The following is a 22,463-nucleotide window of genomic DNA, read 5'->3' on the forward strand; positions in this document are numbered from 1 at the left end:
ATAAACACCTGTGGTTTTGTTTATGTAGGTGTGATAAAATAGGGCACTCTTCAGTTTATGGTAATTTTTACAGGGAATGGCTCATGTACACATTTTTTTAAAAAACATTTGGTTTTGGCAATATTTTTCTAATAAACATGACTAATAAGATTGCTATTCCATCAAAAAGCTAGCACCTATTATATTTTAAGATTATTTTATCAATTCTTAGAACTTTTAAAACATGTAGCTATAAAATAAAATAGTACAGAGCTTTGTATTAAAGCTGATATATTTTAGTTGAGCCTACTGAAAAACAGTAGGCTAGAAAAAAGACCTGGAACATAAACATAAAAATTAATAATATTTTAAAATGTGATTTCTTATTGAAGAGTAACACCCATTTGATTTGATGGAGTTTATTTCAAATAAATTGGTATAAGATTATAGCCTGAAGTTATATATCTTTTCTCCAAAGCTTCTGGTAACTTTAATTAATAACAAGCACCTTCTTCATTCTGAACAAGTCAAGTATTTATCTAAACCCAATATTAAACCCAATGTCAGCAGTCCCAATCTTTGCAGCGTGGTGGCCTGGCTAAGGAGGTAGAGGGGAACTGGGCTGCGCAAGTGGTGGGCCAGTGCGCACACACATGCACACTTGACTCATGCAGTGGTCAGCACGCACGTGTGCACATGCACACACAGCTGCGGAAAGGCCAGTTGCGGATAGGCCACAGCCCTATAGTGGGCTGTGGGATGCGGACCCCTGCTGCACATAATAAAACAGGTGGATAATCAAAGAAAGAGGGAGGGAGGGAGGGAGGGAGGGAGGGAAGGAAGGAAGGAAGGAAGGAAGGAAGGAAGGAAGGAAGGAAGGAAGGAAGGAAGGAAAGGATATTTTTATCATAGTCAGACTATTCTTGGCAAACCAATATATCAAAAGTAAAACTTTTTGAAAATAAATATGTCAATTCCTTTTATAACATTTTCACCAACCCGATTTAAAGAAAATATAGAATTTTGAAGGTTATGACAGTGTTGAGGTGAGAGCCTTGATATTCATAGCAGTAGCTATTTGATAGACATTAAACAGATGATAGCTTTGTAGCTGCAAATATAAAAAGGCTGCCAAACTCTTGTTGGCCTCGAAAAAGCCTAGACATATGGAAAGTTTCCTGTGTGCTGCTATATAGTAATTATTATAGAAAAAAATGTTCTTACTCTCTGCAATAAAGCTACAATCTACTTGAGAATGCAGAGTTGAGCCAGTATTTTATAGCCATCAGCCCATACTCTGACCCAAGATTAAGCAAGATTGCAAATCACCAATTCCATCACATTGTGCCAGTATCATAATAAAGTTGCAACCAAAATGGAACAGTTAATCCAGATGATAAGGCCAATAAATGGAATAAATAAACAGAATGTACACTGTTTCCTACACATCCTACAGTTATTGCTTCTGTTGCTACCCTCCAACACCAAACCTATACCCCTCTCTCTACACCCCTCCTCATACCATGTAAACTGAGAGTTCTATTTTCTTCTTAAGAAATATTGCACCGATGCATGCAGGTTCTATGCTTATACTGTAGAGAAACTGGATATTTGTCCTGCTAAAACTCCCCCTTTCGAAATAACCACATTTTTGTCACATTTATTTATATGCAGGAGTTGCAAGCAGTTATTCAAAACACTACAGTTCTAGTAAAATGAGTCTGTATCAATTTCCAAAACCTCAGAGACAGTGGTACACACATATGGACTACTCTACTTGACCAGGGTAAAGCTAAAGACGCAATTTACATAGACTTCTGCAAAGGCTTTGATTCAGTGGTACACGACAAACTACTGTTAAAACTAAACTCTTACGGCATTTCCGGATCCGTCCATAAGTGGATTACTGCATTCCTGTCAAACAGGCAACAAATAGTAAAAATAGGGAGCGCTATATCAAACCCTGCTCCAGTTAACAGCGGTGTCCCCCAAGGCAGTGTTCTAGAACCCACACTCTTTATACTCTATATAAATGACCTTTGTGATCACCTTATAAGCAACTATGTCCTCTTTGCAGATGGCGTAAAATTATTCAACACCACTGACAATGCTACTGTCCTTCAAAGTGACCTTGATTATGTGTCTGAATGGTCAAACATCTGGCAACTCCAAATCTTGACCAACGAATTTTCTGTCCTACACATTGGTAAAAAAAAAAATCAGTACATCAAATACAAACTAGGCGGATATGACGTCATTGATGATCTTCACTCTCAAGGACCTTGGAGTTCTTATATCAAATGACCAAAGTGCCAGAGCTCACTGTAACAGCATTGCCAAAAAGGCATCAAGAGTTGTACATACATCTAATCTTACAAAGCTTCTTCTCCAGAAATATCAAATTGCTAACTAGAGCATACAAAACTTTTGCCAAACCAATACTCAAATACAGCTCATCAGTCTGGAATCCACACTGCATATCAGACGTTAATACAATCAAGCAAGTCCAGAAGTATTTCACAAGAAGAGTACTATACTCCTCTGCTCACAATAGAATACTCTATATCACCAGGCTAGAGATTTGGGGCTTGGACAACCTTGAACTACATCACCCACAGTTAGACTTAAGCGTAGCACACAAAATTATCTGCTACAGTGTCCTACCAGTCAATGACTACTTCAGCTTCAACCACAACAATACAAGAGCACACAACAGATACAAACTCAATGTAAACCGCTTCAAACTTGATTGCAGAAAGTACAATTTCAGCAACAGAGTGGTCAATGCCTGGAGCGTACTATCTGACTCTGTTGTTACATCCTCTAACTCTCACTCCTTTAACCTCAAACTATCCACTAATGACCTCACCCATTCCTAAGAGGCCTGCAAGGGGTGTGCATAAGTGCACCATCATGCCTACCATCCCTGTCCTATTGTCCCCATTTATTCGTACCTATTTCCTGTATTCTTACTCATGTTTATACTTATACTTATTATCTTATAAGCGATTGACAAATCAAATAAATAAATATTAAACATAGCTCAGACCTGCCAAGTTATGTACATATCTTCATTTAATCACTCCTCTATGCTAGAGACAGATGGACTCTGCATATTCTTCCAGAGTCCAGTGCTATCTACCACTTCATAAAATCCTTCATCATCCGGAAGTATGTTTTTCTCACAGAACCTGTTTTCACTCCACTTTACAAACAGTTTAAACTTGGAACAATGCAAGCAAAAGGTCTTCCCTGTAATACTTGATGGGAGCAGAAATTGGAACTTTGAAAAAGTAAATAAAAACACATCTGAAGGGTCTAGCTCTCTGGAAAAGACTCTAATTCTGGGAAAGGTGGAAGGAAAAAGAAGAAGAGGATAGCAGGAAAGATAGTGGATGGATTCAGCTATAGATGGAAGACCTAAAGAACCAAATTATTCACAAGACAAGTAGTACTTCACATTGGGAGCACCTCCTTTCTAACTAACAATTATACAGCCAATACTGATGTCTTTGGAAAGGGGGAAACACAGTCTCTGGGACTGTGCTATCAATGTCATTCATGAAACCAAGCAAAACATCACAAGTTAATGTCAAAGATGTAATTGTCTACCCTAAAGGACTGGTGAGAAATTGCAGAAAGGCTTTATCTACTGTTTTTCCTTCCCTGCAAATTTACTGTTAAGAAGGATGGCTCACTCCCAGTAGTTTACAGTTGCTGGTTCTTTTAATCTAAAATCATTATGGATCATTGCCTTCTTCCTCTTATTTCTAGGCTTTTGTAACAGCTGCAGAAAGCTTGTTTTTTTTCCCTACTAAATTAAATTGTAAACTACCCTGAGGTCTAATTCAAATCAAAGAATGGAATGAATATTGAAGTGTTTATTTTTAGTATACATCCACAATAATGACCTTTGGTATCCAAACAGCTCCATCTTCCAAAGTTTCATGAAGCATATTTTTTCAGAACCAATTGTACATTTTTCTGATTACTTATTTGGACAATTAACTTATTTAATCTGAGGATCCAACTTTGCACATGTAGCAAGTAGGACAGTCTGTACCATCTGTACAATCGCAAACTCTATCTTGAGTTGAAAAAAAAGCACTTCCTCCATTGGTTTATTTGGACCACCAAATTTCTTAGAATAAACTTCAGATATATCCAGCTAAATTTGAATCTGTTCCATCCTGGACCACCCTCCTACACCCACCCACACCTATACACTATTAAGAATGTACAGCATTTTCAGGACTTTGCCATTTTTTCATTATTTTATTCCCAATGTTATTAATATCAGCCCAAATGAGTAAATCAGACAGGAAACAGGACTAGATGAGCTAATTCTACTTTATTGTAAGGTTGCATTAACAGAAACCTGAAAGTCTCAAGGTACAAACTTCCTGCCATTTTTAAACACCTGAACAATTTGGGTGGGTCTTTCCTAAATTCCTTCCCTTGACGATTAATCCACTGAGGACTCCTGTCTCTCTAATCTGATTGTTTCGTAAACAGTGTATCTTCCCCTTATCCCAAGGTCATCCATTACACTTATAAACCTCTTACAGACTTGTATTTCCTAACTTAAGGTTGGCACAATTCTTTTCCCCATTCTGAATTTCAATTATCTCATTTTTAATGAAGACTTACAATTTGTCCAAGTTTGGGGGAAGCTCTGTTTCATCTGTGATGTTTGCCCTTCATTTATAGTCAGGTTATAAAACATAGAAAATAAATGCTACCTTTGAGCAATATCTTCATTGCCATGTAACAGGAGTTTAACCTTTATTCCCCCCTTGCATGCTTTTCCCCTAAATAAGGCAAAAGTGGAAACACTATAAAGCACTGCTTCCCTCTCACAAGTCTCTCAGGTTATCCAAGAAGGAATCATGCTTGATGCATCAAGCACTGCCTAAAGACCCAAGAGGCATATTCCCTCTTCATCTACATCCTGAAAAAAGTTCATAAACTAGGACAATCAATCCTGTTTTTATCTCATGCCTGAATACTAGCTGCAAGGGATCAAAGTAATTCATTACTTCTAAAAATGTCTTTAAATAAAGCTGGTCACCTTCTCCAGAATCTTCCTTGGTAAAGAGATCTTTGACATTGAGTGAAAATTGTCTAATATAACTGAATCAAGAGATGATCTCTTAAAGACAGATTGTACCACTGGTTCTTTTTAGCAGGAGACATTACCCACCGCAAGACATACTCATGTTTCCCCAAGTGTGATTGGACACACAAGGAATTTGTCTTGGTGCAAATGCTCTCAGTATACATAAAAGAAAGATACATCTTATGTATCTTTTAAATAGTCTTATCTTACTATTTGTCATCAATAATAGACATTATATGAATAGATAAAGGGGAAAAGCAACAAGTGAAAAGCACTTCAACAAAGTGGCTGAGTTCATAAATCACACTGAACAATAATGTGCTTTGATTTGTTTTAGGTAGTAGAGTATGTGGTATGAGTCAAGCCATTTGAGTTTATTAAATAAATGAAACAATTTAGTGCAATAGGACAAATCAGGCAGTAAATGAGAATCTGAAAATTTTTACCTTTTACTAATTCAGGGAAAAATGAAAGCAAAGTAAAATAAAGAGAAATCGAAAACGCAACACACTTACGTAAAAACCCCACAAACTGAAAATATAAGATGCAGTTCAGCTATCTCTATCACTCTTCTTGCGTTAGGAAATGTCCAAGTCAGGAGTCACAATCCAACCTTCCAAAGATTTGGAAGCTATAAGCCTCTGAGAAGTAAACCACTCCCATTCTTAAAGCCTTAAAATACTTGTTGCCAAGTTTCAACAACAAGTTTCAACAAGGAGGTGTTAAAGAGCACCACTCAGGATACTGGGGGATTGAAAAAAGGTGACAGGTTGCCCAAGGCTATCCACCTTGTGTTAAGGAAAATGGATATGAGAAGTGGGTCCTTTTATTAGTTTCATTTTGAACAATCATATGTAGGCTTACAAAATGCTTTTATTTTTCTCTTTCTATTGGAAGCAAGCAACACTGCCCAAAGTCTCTAATTAACCGTTCCTTGATTTACCTGATCCAAATACTAGATATTAATCCAGATGGTAAGCCCCAGACAATAAGTATGTACCAAAGAAGACATTTAAGTACTGATTAATTATAATTAACTATTAATTATAATTTAATTAATCTAATACATATCAATTTTACATAGTTGATTTAACAGAAGACAATGTTGAAAAAGCACTACGCAATCTAAAACCATTTCTATCTATTGGACCAGACAGAATATATGCCTACTTCTTAAAAAAGCTATCCACTGCCATAACTGAACCTCTAAACATAATCTTTGAAAAATCTTCCAGGACTAGGTCCTTGCCAAAACTATGGTCACAAGCCATGGTCATCCCCATCTTCAAAAAGGGAGACCCCAGCCTAGTTGAAAATTACAGACCAATCTCTTTATGCTGCATCACCTGTAAAGTCATGGAATCAATTATTAACCAATCCATCATCCTCCACTTAGAAACAAACAACCTACTCTCTAATAAACAATTTGGTTTTAGGAAAAAACTATCATGTAATCTGCAACTCTTACACTGCAAAAACATATGGACTACACAACTTGATCAGGGCAAAGCAATAGACGCAATCTACATAGACTTCTGTAAAGCCTTTGATTCAGTGGTACACAACAAACCACTCCTAAAATTAAAATCTTACGGTATCTCTGGACACTTGCGTAAGTGGATAGAAGCATTCCTGTCAAACAGACAACAAATGATCAAAATTGGGAGCGTCCTATCAAATTCTGTACCTGTCAACAGTGGTGTCCCCCCAAGGCAGTGTTCTAGGACCAATTCTCTTCATACTCTTCATAAATGACCTCTTCGGTCATATCAAGAGCAACTGCATTCTCTTTGCTGATTATGTAAAGCTATTCAACACCAGACAACAGACAATACTGCTACCCTTCAAAAAGACCTTGACTATGTATCAGAATGATCATACAAATGGCAACTTCAAATCTCAACAAATAATGCTCTGTCCTACATATTGGCAAACAAAATTCAGAAAATAAAATACAGGCTAAATAGTCAAGACCTTGTTGATGATCCAAACTCTGTCAAGGATCTTGAAGTACTCACCTCAAATGACCTAAGTACTAGAGCCCACTGTAACTACATAGCCAAAAAGGCATTAAGAGTTGTTAACCTAATCTTACGTAGCTTTTTCTCTGGTAATATTACACTAATAACTAGAGCATACAAAACATTTGCTTGACCAATACTCAAATAAAGTACATCAGTCTGGAACCCACATTACGTATCTGATATTAACACAGTTGAGAAAGTCCAGAAATATTTCACAAGAAGATTTCTCCACTCCTCTACTTGTTGCAGAATACCTTATGCCACTAGACTTGAAATTCTAGACCTAGAAAACCGAGAACTACCCTCCTTCGGTCTGATCTAAGTATAGTATATAAAATCATACATTGCAATGTCCTACCTGTGAATGAATACTTCAGTTTCAACCATAACAACACAAGAGCAAACAATAGATACAAACTCAAGGTTCATTGTGCCACATTTGATTGCAGGAAATACGACTTCAGCAACAGAGTGGTCAATGTCTGGAATACTCTACCTGACTGTGGTTTTTTTCCCCAAATCCCAAAAACTTTAACCTTAGACTGTCTACTATTGACCTCACCTCTTTCCTAAGAGGTCTGTAGGGGGCGTACATAAGCGCATCAATGTGCCTACTGTCCTTGTCCTATTGTTTCTTTTATATATTTTTTATTTTTCTTATATGTATCCATTATATTCATAACTATGTTTTTACTTATACCAATTATCTTGTAAGCAATTGACAAATAAATAAAAAATAAAAAAATAAAATAAATTTCATTTTTTGCATAGGGCCAGTTCATGTTCCGTATTCCATTCCTTATTTATTTGTTAATATATTTAATTTTCTATTTTTATTTGGCTTGATTGTACACCACTCAGAGTCAGTTTGGATTGGGTGATGTCTAAAAAAATCTAATTAAATTAGTAAATTAAATTAAAATAAATTAAATGGAGAAATAACTTATATTACAAGTATTTACCTTGGAAGATCGAAAACAAAATGCTGTAGATTTCACATCAGCTTTTTCTTTGTCTGTTAAAAGGAGACTCTTATCATCCATGAGATTTAAATATTTCCCTGTTGTTATATGTCTTAATCTGAATGGCTGCCCCCATCTAATGTGACTTCCACTCCATCTAATAAAAAAATAAAATTAGTATACATAAACAATTTAAAGTATTAACTTTAAATGAAAACATGAACATTCAATTTTATTTCTAGAATTAAAGATATGCTGAAATCACTTTTCAGTGATATCTCAACTATAAAACATTTAAAGCATGCATCAAACAAGACCTCAACCTATTAGCTAAGAACACTTGCTAATTTCAACAGAAAGCCAATCAAATTGTTTTGGTTGACCAGGTCCACCAAATCATAGATGAGCCATGTACATGGCCATCAGAAGACAAACAGATCTGCATCCATGAAATCAACAGAAAGAAATGAGACCTGTAAAGTCCACATAACAGATATTTCGGTGGATTCTGTTTCATTTATATTTAATTGGAATCTTTGTAATATTGTAATAACCGAGTTCATAACAACATATTGTCCACATTTTCATCATATAACCTACTGCTCCAGTGTTTTGGGAACAAAAAAGACAAATAATAGGTTCAGCTAAGCACATTCCCAGATACAAGTAGAAGGCTGTAAAATGCTGAGTTCTTTTTACAATATCGTATATAATAAATATTCATTCTTTATATAATACATCAAATTGACCTACATGCATTGACAGAAAAATCCTCTCCCAGAAACTGAAATTAACTTGCTTGCTTTAAGCATTGTGTATTTATGTATGGATAAAAAAGACAGAGGTATGCTAATTATTAGAATAATCATTTTAATTATTTTTAACTAAATATTTCACTTTCCAATAAAACAATACAGGAGAGAAAAGCAAAGAACAAATATGCACAAATTCACTGCGTGTCTGGAATATGTTCTGATATGAAAGAAAAGACTTCCTTATATAATTATTTGTGTAGTAGCTAGCACAACATTACTGCCAAACTGAATTTCAAGCAAAAATACTGTCCATTTAACAAATCATAAACTGAAGCTAATCAAATTTGAAAATGCTAAAAATCTCAGCGATTAGCTTTTAATTTTTCAAACAGAACTATGTCATAACCTTTGTTCACTGATACTCTCATTAAGCAATCAATCAATAGGCATCCATTTCCGCAGGATTTCCTCAAAACAAATAATTTGCAAGAGACAGTATTTAGCAGCAGTATGCATCAATACACATACTTACAATAAATTTCAAATGATATCTTAAGTCATTGCACATTATAATCTTGGTACTACTTCCAAATGGAATCAAAACCTTTTAGCATACTATGATTTTTGCAACAATAACAACAAAAAAACTCCTGTTCACTTGACAAAAGGGAATATTAGTTGTCATAATGGATATATTATGCCAGCATTTACTTACGCAACCCTCAAAGTTTCCAGTCGCCAAAGAGAACGAGCATGAATTGACACAGCACCACCTTCATAATGGACAGTTCTACAACACAAAAGACATTTTCTGAGTTTTTTTAGGTATTTGTGATAAAAACCAATTGTTTTCCCTAAGAAAATATATTTGACCAGTGCAGAAATTGGCTAAAATAAATATATGTACAATAATCAAAACAATGTGTGCACACTCATAAACTCTTTTAAAATTTACATTTTTAATCCTAGATAACCTTTCTCAAAACAGTAAAAGAGCATGCATTAGACTGTATTACATAATATCCTGACCAATGCAATAGGACAGCTTCAATTTGCAAGGGATGTGTGGGTGTGTATTAAAAAGCAACCAAAGTGAACAGCATTCATTTTTAAAAACCATAAGGTGGTGAATTCATGTCTTTTCTTAACTTTTAAAAATTCAGAGTTTTATAATGCTGCATTAAGAAATTAGTTTAAAAGCTGCCTCCTTCCGAGGTTCTTGGAAGGACAAGGCCATGTCCTATTGCATAGCCATATACTCATTCCTGAAAATGCTGGAGAAAGAGAGAAGATCCAAAGAGCACAATGCTCTTGTAAGCATTCAGGCTTTTTAAAAGTTAGAAAAGGATCAGGCTGTTTACCTGTTTCTGTAGTTTTGTAAGCAGTCTTCTGTGCATTCATTGAATGAATTTCATGTCCCTAGGCAGATACCATCGGAACATTCCAGAGCTGAACTGATTTGAAGGGGTGACAAATGTTTCCTTCCATTGTGCATACATGAAGGACTATTACTTACCTCAGTGAGGTAAGTACCCACACTGGGAAAGCAGAAATTTGTATGAATGCAGAGACTGCCAATCAACGAAACAGTGAGCAAACTGTCCCTCTTTATTATGGTTCCTTGCATAGTAAACTACACTTATCAGAGGTAGAGCAGGCCAATTAATGTAGCATTGAACATAATGTTGTTTAATCAAGCATAGTAAATTACATAATCCAGATTTCAAGACAGTGGTCTAAACAAAAGTCAGAAGGTCAGACCAAACAGGAATATATTATGCCATGATTTCCGATAGTATTTTGAACTGCGAGACTGAAGCAGAAAGAATCGATCAAACCAACCAAATGTTTATTGTCAATGCAAGGCAAGCGTACAATGAAATTGAAAACATTGAAAAAATAGTATCTTAATTAAGACAAAAAATTGCTAACAAAATTTGTTTATGGTTAATATCTCACTGCAAATCAACCTTTCTTTATTGAAAGCAACTTCAAATATAGTTGAAGATTTATTCTTGGCTACATGGACTATCTTGCCTGTTAACCTTCTCTTGAAAGTTTAAGGCCTTCTAAACTGAAGTTTATTCATATTGACAAACAGCTTCCCTTTTTTTTGAAGCAGATCATATCTGTCTTATAGTCATGCCCTGGAAACTTATCTTCTTTAATAACTAAAAGTTAGTCATATGGGAGAAAATGTGGGGAAAAAAACCAGAAATCCTTGAGTGAGATGATAGGACTGTGCTACCAATGGTAGGAATGATGAATGAATATAAGCAGTTGAACTCAAATGAAATTTACAAAAATATATAAAGAAAAGAGCAATGAGCATGATTACCTTGCTAGACGCAAGAAAAATTGATCCTACAAGAATTAAACATAAGTGCTAGAAAATGTGGGTTGTAAGGTAATTTGAGATTTTCATAGTTGTCATATATATTTAAAATCTAGAATAGCTAATTTAATAATGAAGTTGATACACACATCTTCTACCATCAGATAGATCAATAATGAATCACTGGAAAAAAAAAATATCTAGATTCCTTGATGAGCAGATCATCACATATGCATGAACTTTGTAAATGCTTGAGGTGCTATTGAAAGACCAGAGGGAAACACTTTGAATTGAAAGAACTGGATTTATGATCCATATAAATGCTGATATAGAAATATACACGGTTCAAAACAACCTACACTAACCAATCTCTGTGATACAATTGTGAAAGTACAGATGCAAAAATCTCAACTTAAAATGTACAAGGAGTAATGAAACAACACATCATGAGACTTGGTTTCAGGGTACTATCTCATCTTGGAAACATGAAACTATAGAAACAAAATCCTGTGAATGGAAAACTTGGGTTGCTTCTGTGCAGAGAAGCATTTACATTTCAAGTAGAATAGTCAAGGAAAAGAGAGTACACCAAATAATGATGGCACTGCAATGATAATTCCTGAAATAGCCTTGATTGATTATGCCCTATAATCTACACAATCTAAGAAAAAGTAGATTAAAGCAATTGATATAAACCACCCATGTATTTTAGAACATGCAATCAAGCTCAGTGTTTAGGATAATTCCCTATTTCTTATGTCCCCAAAAGGACATAAATCAAAATAGCAGTTTCAAAGTGGGATTTTGTCAGCTGGCATTCAAAAAGGGGTGTTTTGTCTCCAAGAATTATATTGTTGCTAGGAAAAGTCTGGTAGACCCAGGTCCATACAATGCACAATGCTTCACAATACTAATCTGTGAAGCCTTTGAATTGGAATAATGAAAACTAGCCCCTGCCACAAGTTCGTAGTAGCATGGAACAGGGTTAGCAACATCACCATGAAAACCAGCCAATGCACTGAATTGCACAGACTGAATTATCAGTTACATTGGCTATCTAGCTTCCCAGCTTATTATTCACAGCATTTGCTTAATATGAATTTGGGACACTGACACACTTGATACACCATCTAAACAAGCCAAGACATGCAGTTTGCGAATCATGGTACTGAAAAAAGACAAAATTTAGGGGGAGAAAATGCAGAGTAATTATTTAAAAATGCAAGAAAAAGTATAGTAAATTCAGAAGGCACAGCAATCTTGAACAGGAAGTTAAATCAATTGTAAGCAGAAGGAAGTAAGGTACACAATTTGATATCCTTCAGTTATGTAATGCGAGGGAGTATTTAGTTACCAAAATCAACTCAGCTGTAGAACATATGGATGGTATCTGTGCAGACATTGAAACCAGGGGTGGGATCCAACCGGTGTAACTAGTGGTTCGGTAATTTTACGTTTTGCGCGCGCATGCAGCTACGATAGAAAAAGCAGGAAATAAAGATCAGGTAAGAGCCAGGGCGGGCAGGTGGGCCAAAAGAGCAGCAGACATAGAACCGGTTATATGTGTGTTCTCTGTCTACTGCTCTTCAGAGCAACCGGTTCTACAAAAGTGGACAGAACAAGTAGAATCCCACCCCGATTGAAACTATATTTGCAATGTATAGAGATGACAGAGAGGAGCAGGAGAAATCCCTCAGCCAAATTAAACATTTTACAAACAGCAAAATCTCCAGTTCTTCATTTTTTTAAAGTCTCTCATAGGTGACTTTCACTTCTTCCATCCTTAATTTAACACAAAAATCAACATCCATTCCTACAGAAATTTGTAGCAGAATCTTTTATACTCCTTTCCAAAAAATTACAAGGAGGAAATTAAAAGTGTTTTGTGGGCTACAAACTAACTACATCAGATGCATAAAATTGGTTAAACTGATGCAGGATTTAAATTGGGAAGTGGGTGAAAGTAGGAAAGACAGACAGTTTGATTATAAAGATGCAGCTTTCATGTGAGACAGATTATAAATACTAATCAATTAAGACTTATAATAACTCTAATATATTGTATTAAAAACCCATTATGTTCACAGAGACATTCTGAGATTACCTGGAACTTTTTTGATGTATCAACTTTTGCTGATGTATCAGCAATCTTTCACTCAATACTATTAATTTCTTGTTTGCCAAAATGTCACATGACTGTCTGCCATACAATATCCTGATTCCTTTGATGGTTTGCCACCATAGACTAATACCGCCCTTCCTCAAAACTATCTAGCAAATATATTGTGCTTCTAAATAGCCAGTTAATTGGTATAAGTAAACCAACTCTTTATCATTATATATTTCCACATTAAATAAATTATTTCCTTTCCCAACTGTAGACTAATAAGACTGCAGTGCTTATAAATAAATTACAATTATGCATAACATTATTTATTAGACTATAGCAAGTTTAAAGATGCTGTGGAGATTATTTTATTATAGTGGCTGTCTTTACAAATTGCTACCACTTAGGGAAAAAATGAACTATGTGCAAAGCTATATATAGGGTTTTTTTAAAAAGAAAAAAGAACCAAAGGAAGAACAAATCTGTAAATAAATATTCAACTGGGAAAAGTAAAAAAGCTCACTTGTGAAGAAGGATTTTTGAAAAATGCACTCATGAATCTCCCACAAGGACCTTTCTACAGAACCTTTAATGTTTTGGTCCTTCAGTTCTATGGCTATAAAATACACTTTATTTAAAAGATACTTAAACAGCCACTGTGAAGCCAGAATGGATATCTACTAAAGCTACATTGCCATATTTTTCAAAAGGTCATTTAATTGTTATTCATTATTTTAATATCAAGATATAAATTCAGAGGCCTTGAGATGTGTATGACTGTTCTAAGTTATAGCAGTCACAGAACAGGTGATTTATAGACCATAAAGCAACCCTGTTGTAAATTGTCTCATACACACACACACACACACACACACACCATGGTCAGGTGACTGGTCAGGGCAGATCATTACATTACATGAGGAAGAAATTGGTATAAATCTTCCTCCCCCACAATTTTGTTTGTTTGACTACTTTCTTCACAAGAAAATTGTTTCGACTATTTAATTATTTGTGGTTTTTTTTTGTACTGTTTATGATGAGCTTTTAAGGGCACAATATAATCTACTCTTCAGGAAATTTTACTATATGGTAATGTTATAATCATATTGTATTCAGTAAAATACTTTGCCTTACACAATTTTGGAGATTATCATAACTCAGAATAGAAACAGTAGCTGTTAAATATAAAATTGAGGATTACTATATAAAGGTAATCTGAAATTAATTGATTTTAATGTGATATTAATGTATCTGATTAAAATGTAGTGTTCCATTGAAGTGTCAGCGCTGACTTTCTCTCAAAGGTCCAAGGCTGGAACAAGGGAAAAACCACAACTCACACAAAAAATCCCCACAACACCATAGCAGCAACCAGTCTTTACTCTCAGTCTGGTACCTTGGTACACAGTGAGTGAGAACATTGAAATTCCTTGAAAAGTCAAGGAATTTTATTATGCTAACCACCATAACACCCACACCCCCAGCCACACCCTCAGACACCCAGCACCTAGCCACATAACCCTAGTCACCCAACATCTGGAACAGTCTCCCTGCTGGCTCATCTCCCTCCCCATCCATAGCCATGTTCTGGTTTCCGCATTTCTGATAGCAAACAGGAGTCCCATTCTGTCAAGCAAGCAGCCCCTGACAAAGCAGCAGTCCTAGATGTCTTGTAACAGATGCACAGCAGCCCTTCCTCCCCAAAACCAGCAGCCATGGAACGGCCAACTGATGACCGGCAGTGGGGTACAGCACCCAGAAGTCCAGCCGTGATTGCACTCAGCTCTCTTGTTCCTCCATCCTCTGTCAGCGTGTGGCCTCGTTCAGGTCCCTATCACCCCAGGTATTGTGAGCCCCAGATCGGGGCTCGATAGGTAAACAATTTGAAAAGTGCATGTATTTAACAATCTCAAATCTGTGTTTAATCATTGATACTGTTTTAGGGTAATCAGAAGGAATACTTTCACTGGGCAAAGATTTGAACATTTAATCCACTTAATCCAGAGGCAGAGAATTTTCTTCAATCAGGAGGTTTTTTGGGGGGAGGGGGAATTTTTTAAAATTATTTTTTGAGGACCAGAGAAGGATAAATCTGTAACTCAATTAAGTCCACTTAATAGGTAGACTTACTTTTTAAATTGAAAAAGAACATGGGAAATGTTAAGGATGAATGAAACTTTTGCCTCAGAGAGGCATAATATATCCATTTTCATGTTTACTTCGGAGGAAAAAGAGCCAAATATCGTTAAATCATTTGCTTATGACTTAACTTTCTCAAAGCAATTTGGAGATACTCAGAAGATCATAAGACTGAACTAATGAGTTCTCTGAATATAATCTGTTTTTATCATTCAACACAACCTAAGTGTGGGCTAAATTAGGGGTACACGGTTCCTCATATTTTCACTCTTAAGTATGTATGCAACCTTTCAACTTAAGGTTGAAAATGGGGAACTATGTAACTATAAATTATGATATGCATAAAACAATATAGGTAGTCCTCAACTTACAACAGTTCATTTAGTGACTATTCAAAGTTACAACAGCACTGAAAAAAAGACTTATGACCATTTTTCACATTTATGACTGCTGCAGCATCCCTATGGTCATGTGATCAAAATTCAGACATTTGGCAACTGTTTCATATTTATGAAGTTTGCAGTGTCCCGGGATCATGTGATCAGCTTTTGTGACCTTCTGACAAAATCAATGGAAAATACAGATTCACTTAACAATCATGCTACTAACTTAACAAATGCAATGATTCACTTAACAACTGTAGCAAGAAGTAAAATGAGACAAACTCAGTTAACAAATGTTTCACTTAGCAACATAAATTTTAGGCTCAATTGTGGCCATAACTCAAGGACTGCCTGTACAGATAGCTTTGACTTATAACCATTCATTTAGTGACCCTTCAAAGTTACAATGGCACTGAAAAAAGTGGGTCATAATCAGTTCCTGCATTTATAACTGACAGCATCCCAATAGTCATATGATCAAAATTTGAGTGCTTGGCAACTGGCATATATTTACGACAGCTGCAGCATCCCTGATCATGTGACCACCTTGTCAACTGGCTTCCAACAAGCAAAGTCCATGAAAGAAATTGCTTAACAACTGCAGTGAGGTTGTATAATTATGTAAGTTCATAAAATTGGGCATTGCTCACTTAATTGCTTAATGACAGAAACTGTGTCTCAATTGTGGTCATAAGTGAAGAATTACCTGCATAATCATCTTCATGCACATTTCTCCACCATATGTATTTTGTATGTGATTTTATCTTCTTTTAAAAATAGCAATTTTATACTTTCATTTACATACACATTTTCAACTGAAGAACTGCATCACAAAAGTGAGAAAAGTATAAATACTGGAATATAGTGATATAGTGTAAATAAAAGATGATCATTTACACTTTGAGAATTCAATGAATCTGTCTCCTTAGGCAAAGTCTGTTTGAATGAGACAAGTATTCAATGTAATGATAACCAACATTCTCAAAAGATATATATTTCTCCTCTGTACAATATTTTTCCAGCAAAAAATGAGGTGACACAAGATAATTACTTTTCCTTCTGAGTTCAGCTAACAGAGCAGCTACTACGGTAGATGATTTTGTATCTCTCCCACATTCCAATCCCTGAGGCAAGCCCTAGGTATTATAGGCAACGAACAACAAGAAAATGAGAAGGTTTTAAAATATTATTTCTACTTTCAGTAAATGAAGATAACAAATTGACTAATTCTGTAGGCCGTGGGCTAATTCAAACTTTAATTCACTTCAGACTAGCCCTTTTCCATGAACTGCTCAGATGATCAAGTTATACTGAGAAGAAATGTTCCTATAAAATTCAAGATTTATCTACTTGTTGCAATGCTTTTCTCATAAAAAGGCCTCTCACAGTCAGCAACCCCTTTAACACTTTTAATTTTAAATAATGTGTCATTTTTAACTGGGAAATGGGTTAGGTGAATTTTGTTAAGAATGTATTATCTATTCTTATCAAGCTTCCTAACATCTTGGACAGAGTCCTTGGTCAAGTTTGCTACCAAACAACTTTTTTTTTTTGTATTCATACAAATACATTTTACATCTTAGAAATGTAAAATTATATGCTTTAGTAAGTGTTTACTTATTCAATTTAATTCAATTTTATTTTAAATTTCCTAAAATACTTCATAAAAATTCTCAACAACAGGTTTGGAAATACTATATTTCAGGAAAATATATTATTTTCACTGAATTAAAATTGACCTTGGTCAAGAGGATAATCCCATGAAATATAGATAGCCCTCAGCTTATGATCATAATTGAGGCCAGAATTATGGTCCTAGGTCCTTGAGGTCATAAATTGAGGTATCATGTGACTGGACCCAATTTTTTGACAGTTTTTGCAGCAGTCATTAAGCAAATGCAACAGTTGTTAGGGGGATCAATTTTCCACAATGGGAGCTTTTTGCCAGAAACCAGAAGTAATTGCTGAAACTAGCAAAAAATGTCGTAAATCTGGTCATGTGACTCTGAAGCATGGCAAATGTAATAAATGTTAGCAGGTTGCCAAGCGTCCAAAATGCAGTCATGTGACCATGAGAAGGAGGAATTGGGGGGGGTATAGTAACTTCAAAAATGGATCTCAAGTAGCTTGGAGGGGCAGGCTTTGCAACATCAAGCAGTCATTAAGCAAATAGTTATAAGTCAAGGACTACATATATTAGAAAGGATGTTATATAAAATAAGACCTATCCTCATGCATTCCAAAGTGCAGGATGGAAGAATGAATTGAAATTACCAGAAGACACATTCAGATTGTTGGGGGAGGGGAAATCCTTCCTAACAGTAAGAGTTGTTTAATAGTGTAATCAATCACCCAGCAAAATGATGGCTCCCTTCACCTCTCAGAGATCCTTTTATTTGTGTTTCTAGATGGAGCCAGGGGCTGGTTACATTGGCCTAAGCCATTTTTTTATCAAATATGATTAGGTAAAAATTAAATTTCCAATTAAATTCTACAATATCCATTGGATTTGACAGCCAAGTTAAGCTTTTGCAAGTTTCTCCTCTTCAGATTCTGATAGGACTATAGAACAACCTGACAACTGCATATCTAGCAAATCATGTGGTTATATCTTTAATAGGGAGACTTTTCTCCAAATATTTTTTACGTTAGGATTAGATTAAATATTAACATTCAAAAACCAGTCACCAAAACGTTCTTTTAATTAATGTTAAATAATTTGTTGCTACTTGATTACCATGAAGCTGTACGTACTTATTTTAGAGCTGTGCACATTTTGTCATTTGGAAAGAGTGAAAGAGACCTCAGTATTGTTCATTATAGTACAAGTTTTCAATTTTTTGTTTTTATGAAAAAATAAATATGCTTTAATTGATAGCAGACAAGTGGTACATGAGATACAAAGCAGTTCTTCCAAATCAATTTCAAACCATATACAGTCCAAATTTCTGTTGCAAAATCCTTTGCTTTTCAGGGCATTACAAAATTGTATTCATGGTAATCTTAATGAATAGATCAATATAGGCTCACCATGTCTAAGTGTACGTGGATGTATATCTATTTAAGCAGATTCCCTTAATGGCCTTTGTTTTGTTTAACAAACATTTACCTTCTCTGCTCTTCTCCATGTTCTCCTGAAGGAACTGTCAGGCATTCATCCATATGACCATGTAATAACCTCAATACATCACCTCCTATTAGATAGCCTATAATGCAGAGCAAATGAAAGGTTGTATATTTTAAGATTAATCCTATCTCGCTATAATGTTTCATCAACTTCTAAATATTCTTGATATTAATTCAATTTCTCCCCAATCTGAAGTTTTGCATTTAATTTTCAAAAGACTACACTAAGACAAATGGAAATGATAGATTCAGAAAAGCATGTATTGTCATTTAATGAGACAATTTCATGCACCATGAGGCATTCGTCATTAAATGCTATGAAAACTTCATTGCTTCCAAAGCATAGTCTCTACAGGCATGGTGTACAATATAGAACTTCTATAAATACTATCTGAAGTCTGCATGGAACAATACCCATAATTCACTTGCCAAAAACAAGTTTTTATGCATTAATTATATTTCCTTTACACACTCAGATTATCTCTATTATCTATAAAATGTGAACAAAATGTGGATTTTTCAAATAGAAATTTATTCAATTATGAATTAATACTGAATAAAATAGACTTCATGTTTTGTTCATGTGCTATGCCATAATTAATTTCAAAGGATTACAGATACTGTCATTACAGAGATTAATAATGGCTAGAGAAGAAAACTGTACTATTCAACAAAATTAATTGATTATCTAAGAACTTTTTCTGCATCATAGGATAAAGAAAATAAATGCTTTTGATACAAATATTCTGAAGAGCTGAACCATACTTCTAAAATGGTAAAGCCTCTATGATAGATTGAAAACCTAGTCTTTTCAAATATTCATGAAAAAAAAATTGCCAAGCAAACCAGTGCAAAAGAAACTTAACTGTTTTATACACTAAAAGTTTGAATATAGCTTCTTTAGTAAACACAGAAAAGAGAGCCAGTTTGGTGTAGTGGTTTAGGCACCAGCTAGAAATTGGGAGAATGTGAGTTCTTGTCTTGCCTTAGGCATGAAACCAGCTGAGTAACCTTGAGCCAGTCACTCTTTCTCAGTCTCAGGAAAAAGGCAATGGCAAACCATTTCTGAAAAATGTTGCCAAGAAAACTTCAGGTACTAGTCTAAGACGTTGCAAGACATCAACATACTCAAAAGCATCAGAAAAATTAAAAATAGCACAGAAAGGGTGGGAAGAATTTTCTACAGCAAAAATTTAAGAATAGCTTCCCTTCCACAAAGCTATATCGATGTTAGTATATGCCAAATGTATAAAACTTGCTTATTTTCAATTAATACTTATTATCTGTTTGACAACATGACACTTTAGCATTATTATTTTTTTCATGGTGAAAATATTACATGTAATCACAGTAACTGTTTAGCAGGAAAATATGAACCTGTGATCCCTATGTATTTTATACATGAAAAAAAAACCACAAAGCCAAGTCACCCTTAATGCAACCTCTCTCAAGATAGCTTTTATGGTATGCAAAAGAATGGGTAGATTATAAAAAAAATGATAGTACTGTAGGTGGCTAAGAGGACTCTAAAAATCCAATGCTAAGACAATTATTTGCCAAACACCTACTTGTCTTCCCTTTCATATTTATTATGAATTAAGTATTCATGAGTAAATCTAATTTTATAACAAACAGGACTACCATCTGCCTTAATGTTTTCCCCTAAATGGATTAATATAAGAATCTGAAGAATGCTTATTTTGTATTGCAATTCTTTGCAGGGGATTGCAGTCATTGTCACATTACGGAAACAACAAACCTAAAGCACAATGACAATTATTATTATAACAGTGGTACCTTGAGCTACTTCACTTCCGGAACTGATTGGGGCAACACTCCAAAGTGTTTGCTGGAAAGCTGCATCCACACGCAAGCTGCTGTTGCCATAAGATAAATGCTGCAATCATTGGATAAAGAAAATGAATAAAGGAAAAGTCTGCCATTAGACCAATATAACAATACATAACAATCACCCTGCAGTTACATTTGCTACATACTTTAGTAGTCTTTGCAAAAATTAAATTAACTGGATAATCAGGTGTATAGCACTGTGTTCTATGAAGGATCAATTGAAGCCCTACCTACTATTCAGTTTATCATCTCCCAAGTAATATTCAGAATTTCAGTAGCTCTAGACCTGATGAGAACTAGCAATAAAAGACCAATATATCAGGTAAGATGGGCCTGAATTAACTCAAAGCAAGTTAATTATACTGCAAGCACCCTCCAAATTCCCTTGTCCATTTCAAAAATACTTAAAAGTCTTTCCCTGAAATTAAGAATGGAAAATTTAATGTCAGTGTAGAATAGCAACTACAACAAAAATGGTGGAGTGTTGCTAATCTGAAATCATTTTTTGGTTTTGATTGAACATATGCTCAATCCCAGCCATTATTATTTGGATTTTTTTAAAGTATAGGTTGTCATAACATTGAATCCAAACTATTTATATTATTTAGAAATGAATCTAGTTCATTTACTTTACTTCATTTAGCAAAATGAAAATAGTTGCTTTACCTGAAATATGCTGTATTTTCTACTATTTTAGAATAGTCAACTAATATACAACTTTATTAATATGATACCTAGATGCAAAAGATCTTAATAAGTGTAACAGTTTTATAAACTAAAACACAATACATATTACCAAGCAAATGTTGCCTCATTTGTCATTTATAAATTTATAAATAATTGGTCTAGTAAAATTACTGAAAATGTATTTCAATTAACAATTACATTTCAAATAATAAATAATTATTTATTAAATAATAATAAATAAATTATTATTTAAAAATAAGTTTTGTTTTGAAAGCTTATGACTGAATATTTTCTTTCAGATTTTTCTGTTCTGGTTGAATTTATTGTGTTTTACCTTGCTACTTGTGCACCAGAAAATGATTAGCAATAAAAAAGCCTTCTTTTTTTCTAGCTAGAGTACTTCTAAATGAAAAAAAAAATAACTACTTTTTTGTATCATAATCAGAGAAAAAAATATGTTGATGTATGGTTATCAAAATGCTGTATACTCATATTACTTATTATTATTTTATGGGTTCTGTTATTTTACTTCTGTTTATTTTCCTTTCATTTTCTTCCTTTTTATTATTCTAAGCCGCCCATGACTGCAGTTTATGGAAAATTCACAGAGGTTCCTGTGGTTTTAATGATGACTGAGGTCAGAGATGGCCAGTCTATGACCCCATCAACTGCATGCAATTCAATCATTCCAGTCATAATTTTTAGTAAAAGATCGTATAATAGCTAATTTTCAGTAGAGCAACAAAAATAGGTGGGAGCTGAAAGCATGTAGAACCAAAGCATTCCCAGTTCCACAATTAAATGGATGGGGCCATGTCCCCCAAACAGCCCAAATCATATTGCTGAATTCCCTCATATCACTAGAAGGCCATTCTGAATTCTCTAACTGATTGGGCAAGCGAATTGTTCCCCTCTTGACTATGTCTAAACTGGAGAAGTTGCCAGGTATCCAAGATCCAGCTATTCAAGGATTTGTAAGCAAAAAGTAATATCCTG

At 34.7% G+C, this 22,463-nt stretch overlaps 1 protein-coding gene across 1 annotated transcript in view; it reads right to left on the bottom strand.

Moving 5' to 3' along the window:
* The window catches only part of RYR2 (ryanodine receptor 2), a 288,713-nt gene that overhangs the window by 166,492 nt on the left and 99,758 nt on the right, over nt 1-22,463 (bottom strand). Inside the window, exons 9-12 of the mRNA XM_087937122.1 lie at nt 20,727-20,826; nt 18,913-19,009; nt 9,555-9,629; nt 8,085-8,241 (exon numbers count right to left, since the gene is read on the bottom strand). Of these exons, the coding sequence (XP_087793248.1) occupies nt 8,085-8,241; nt 9,555-9,629; nt 18,913-19,009; nt 20,727-20,826 (429 nt within the window). The remainder of the gene's footprint in view (nt 1-8,084; nt 8,242-9,554; nt 9,630-18,912; nt 19,010-20,726; nt 20,827-22,463) is intronic.

Source organism: Pseudonaja textilis, chromosome 1 (assembly GCF_049901715.1).
Source record: "Pseudonaja textilis isolate UNSWEBS1 chromosome 1, rPseTex1.2, whole genome shotgun sequence".
In the NCBI taxonomy this organism is placed as follows: Eukaryota; Metazoa; Chordata; class Lepidosauria; order Squamata; family Elapidae; genus Pseudonaja; species Pseudonaja textilis.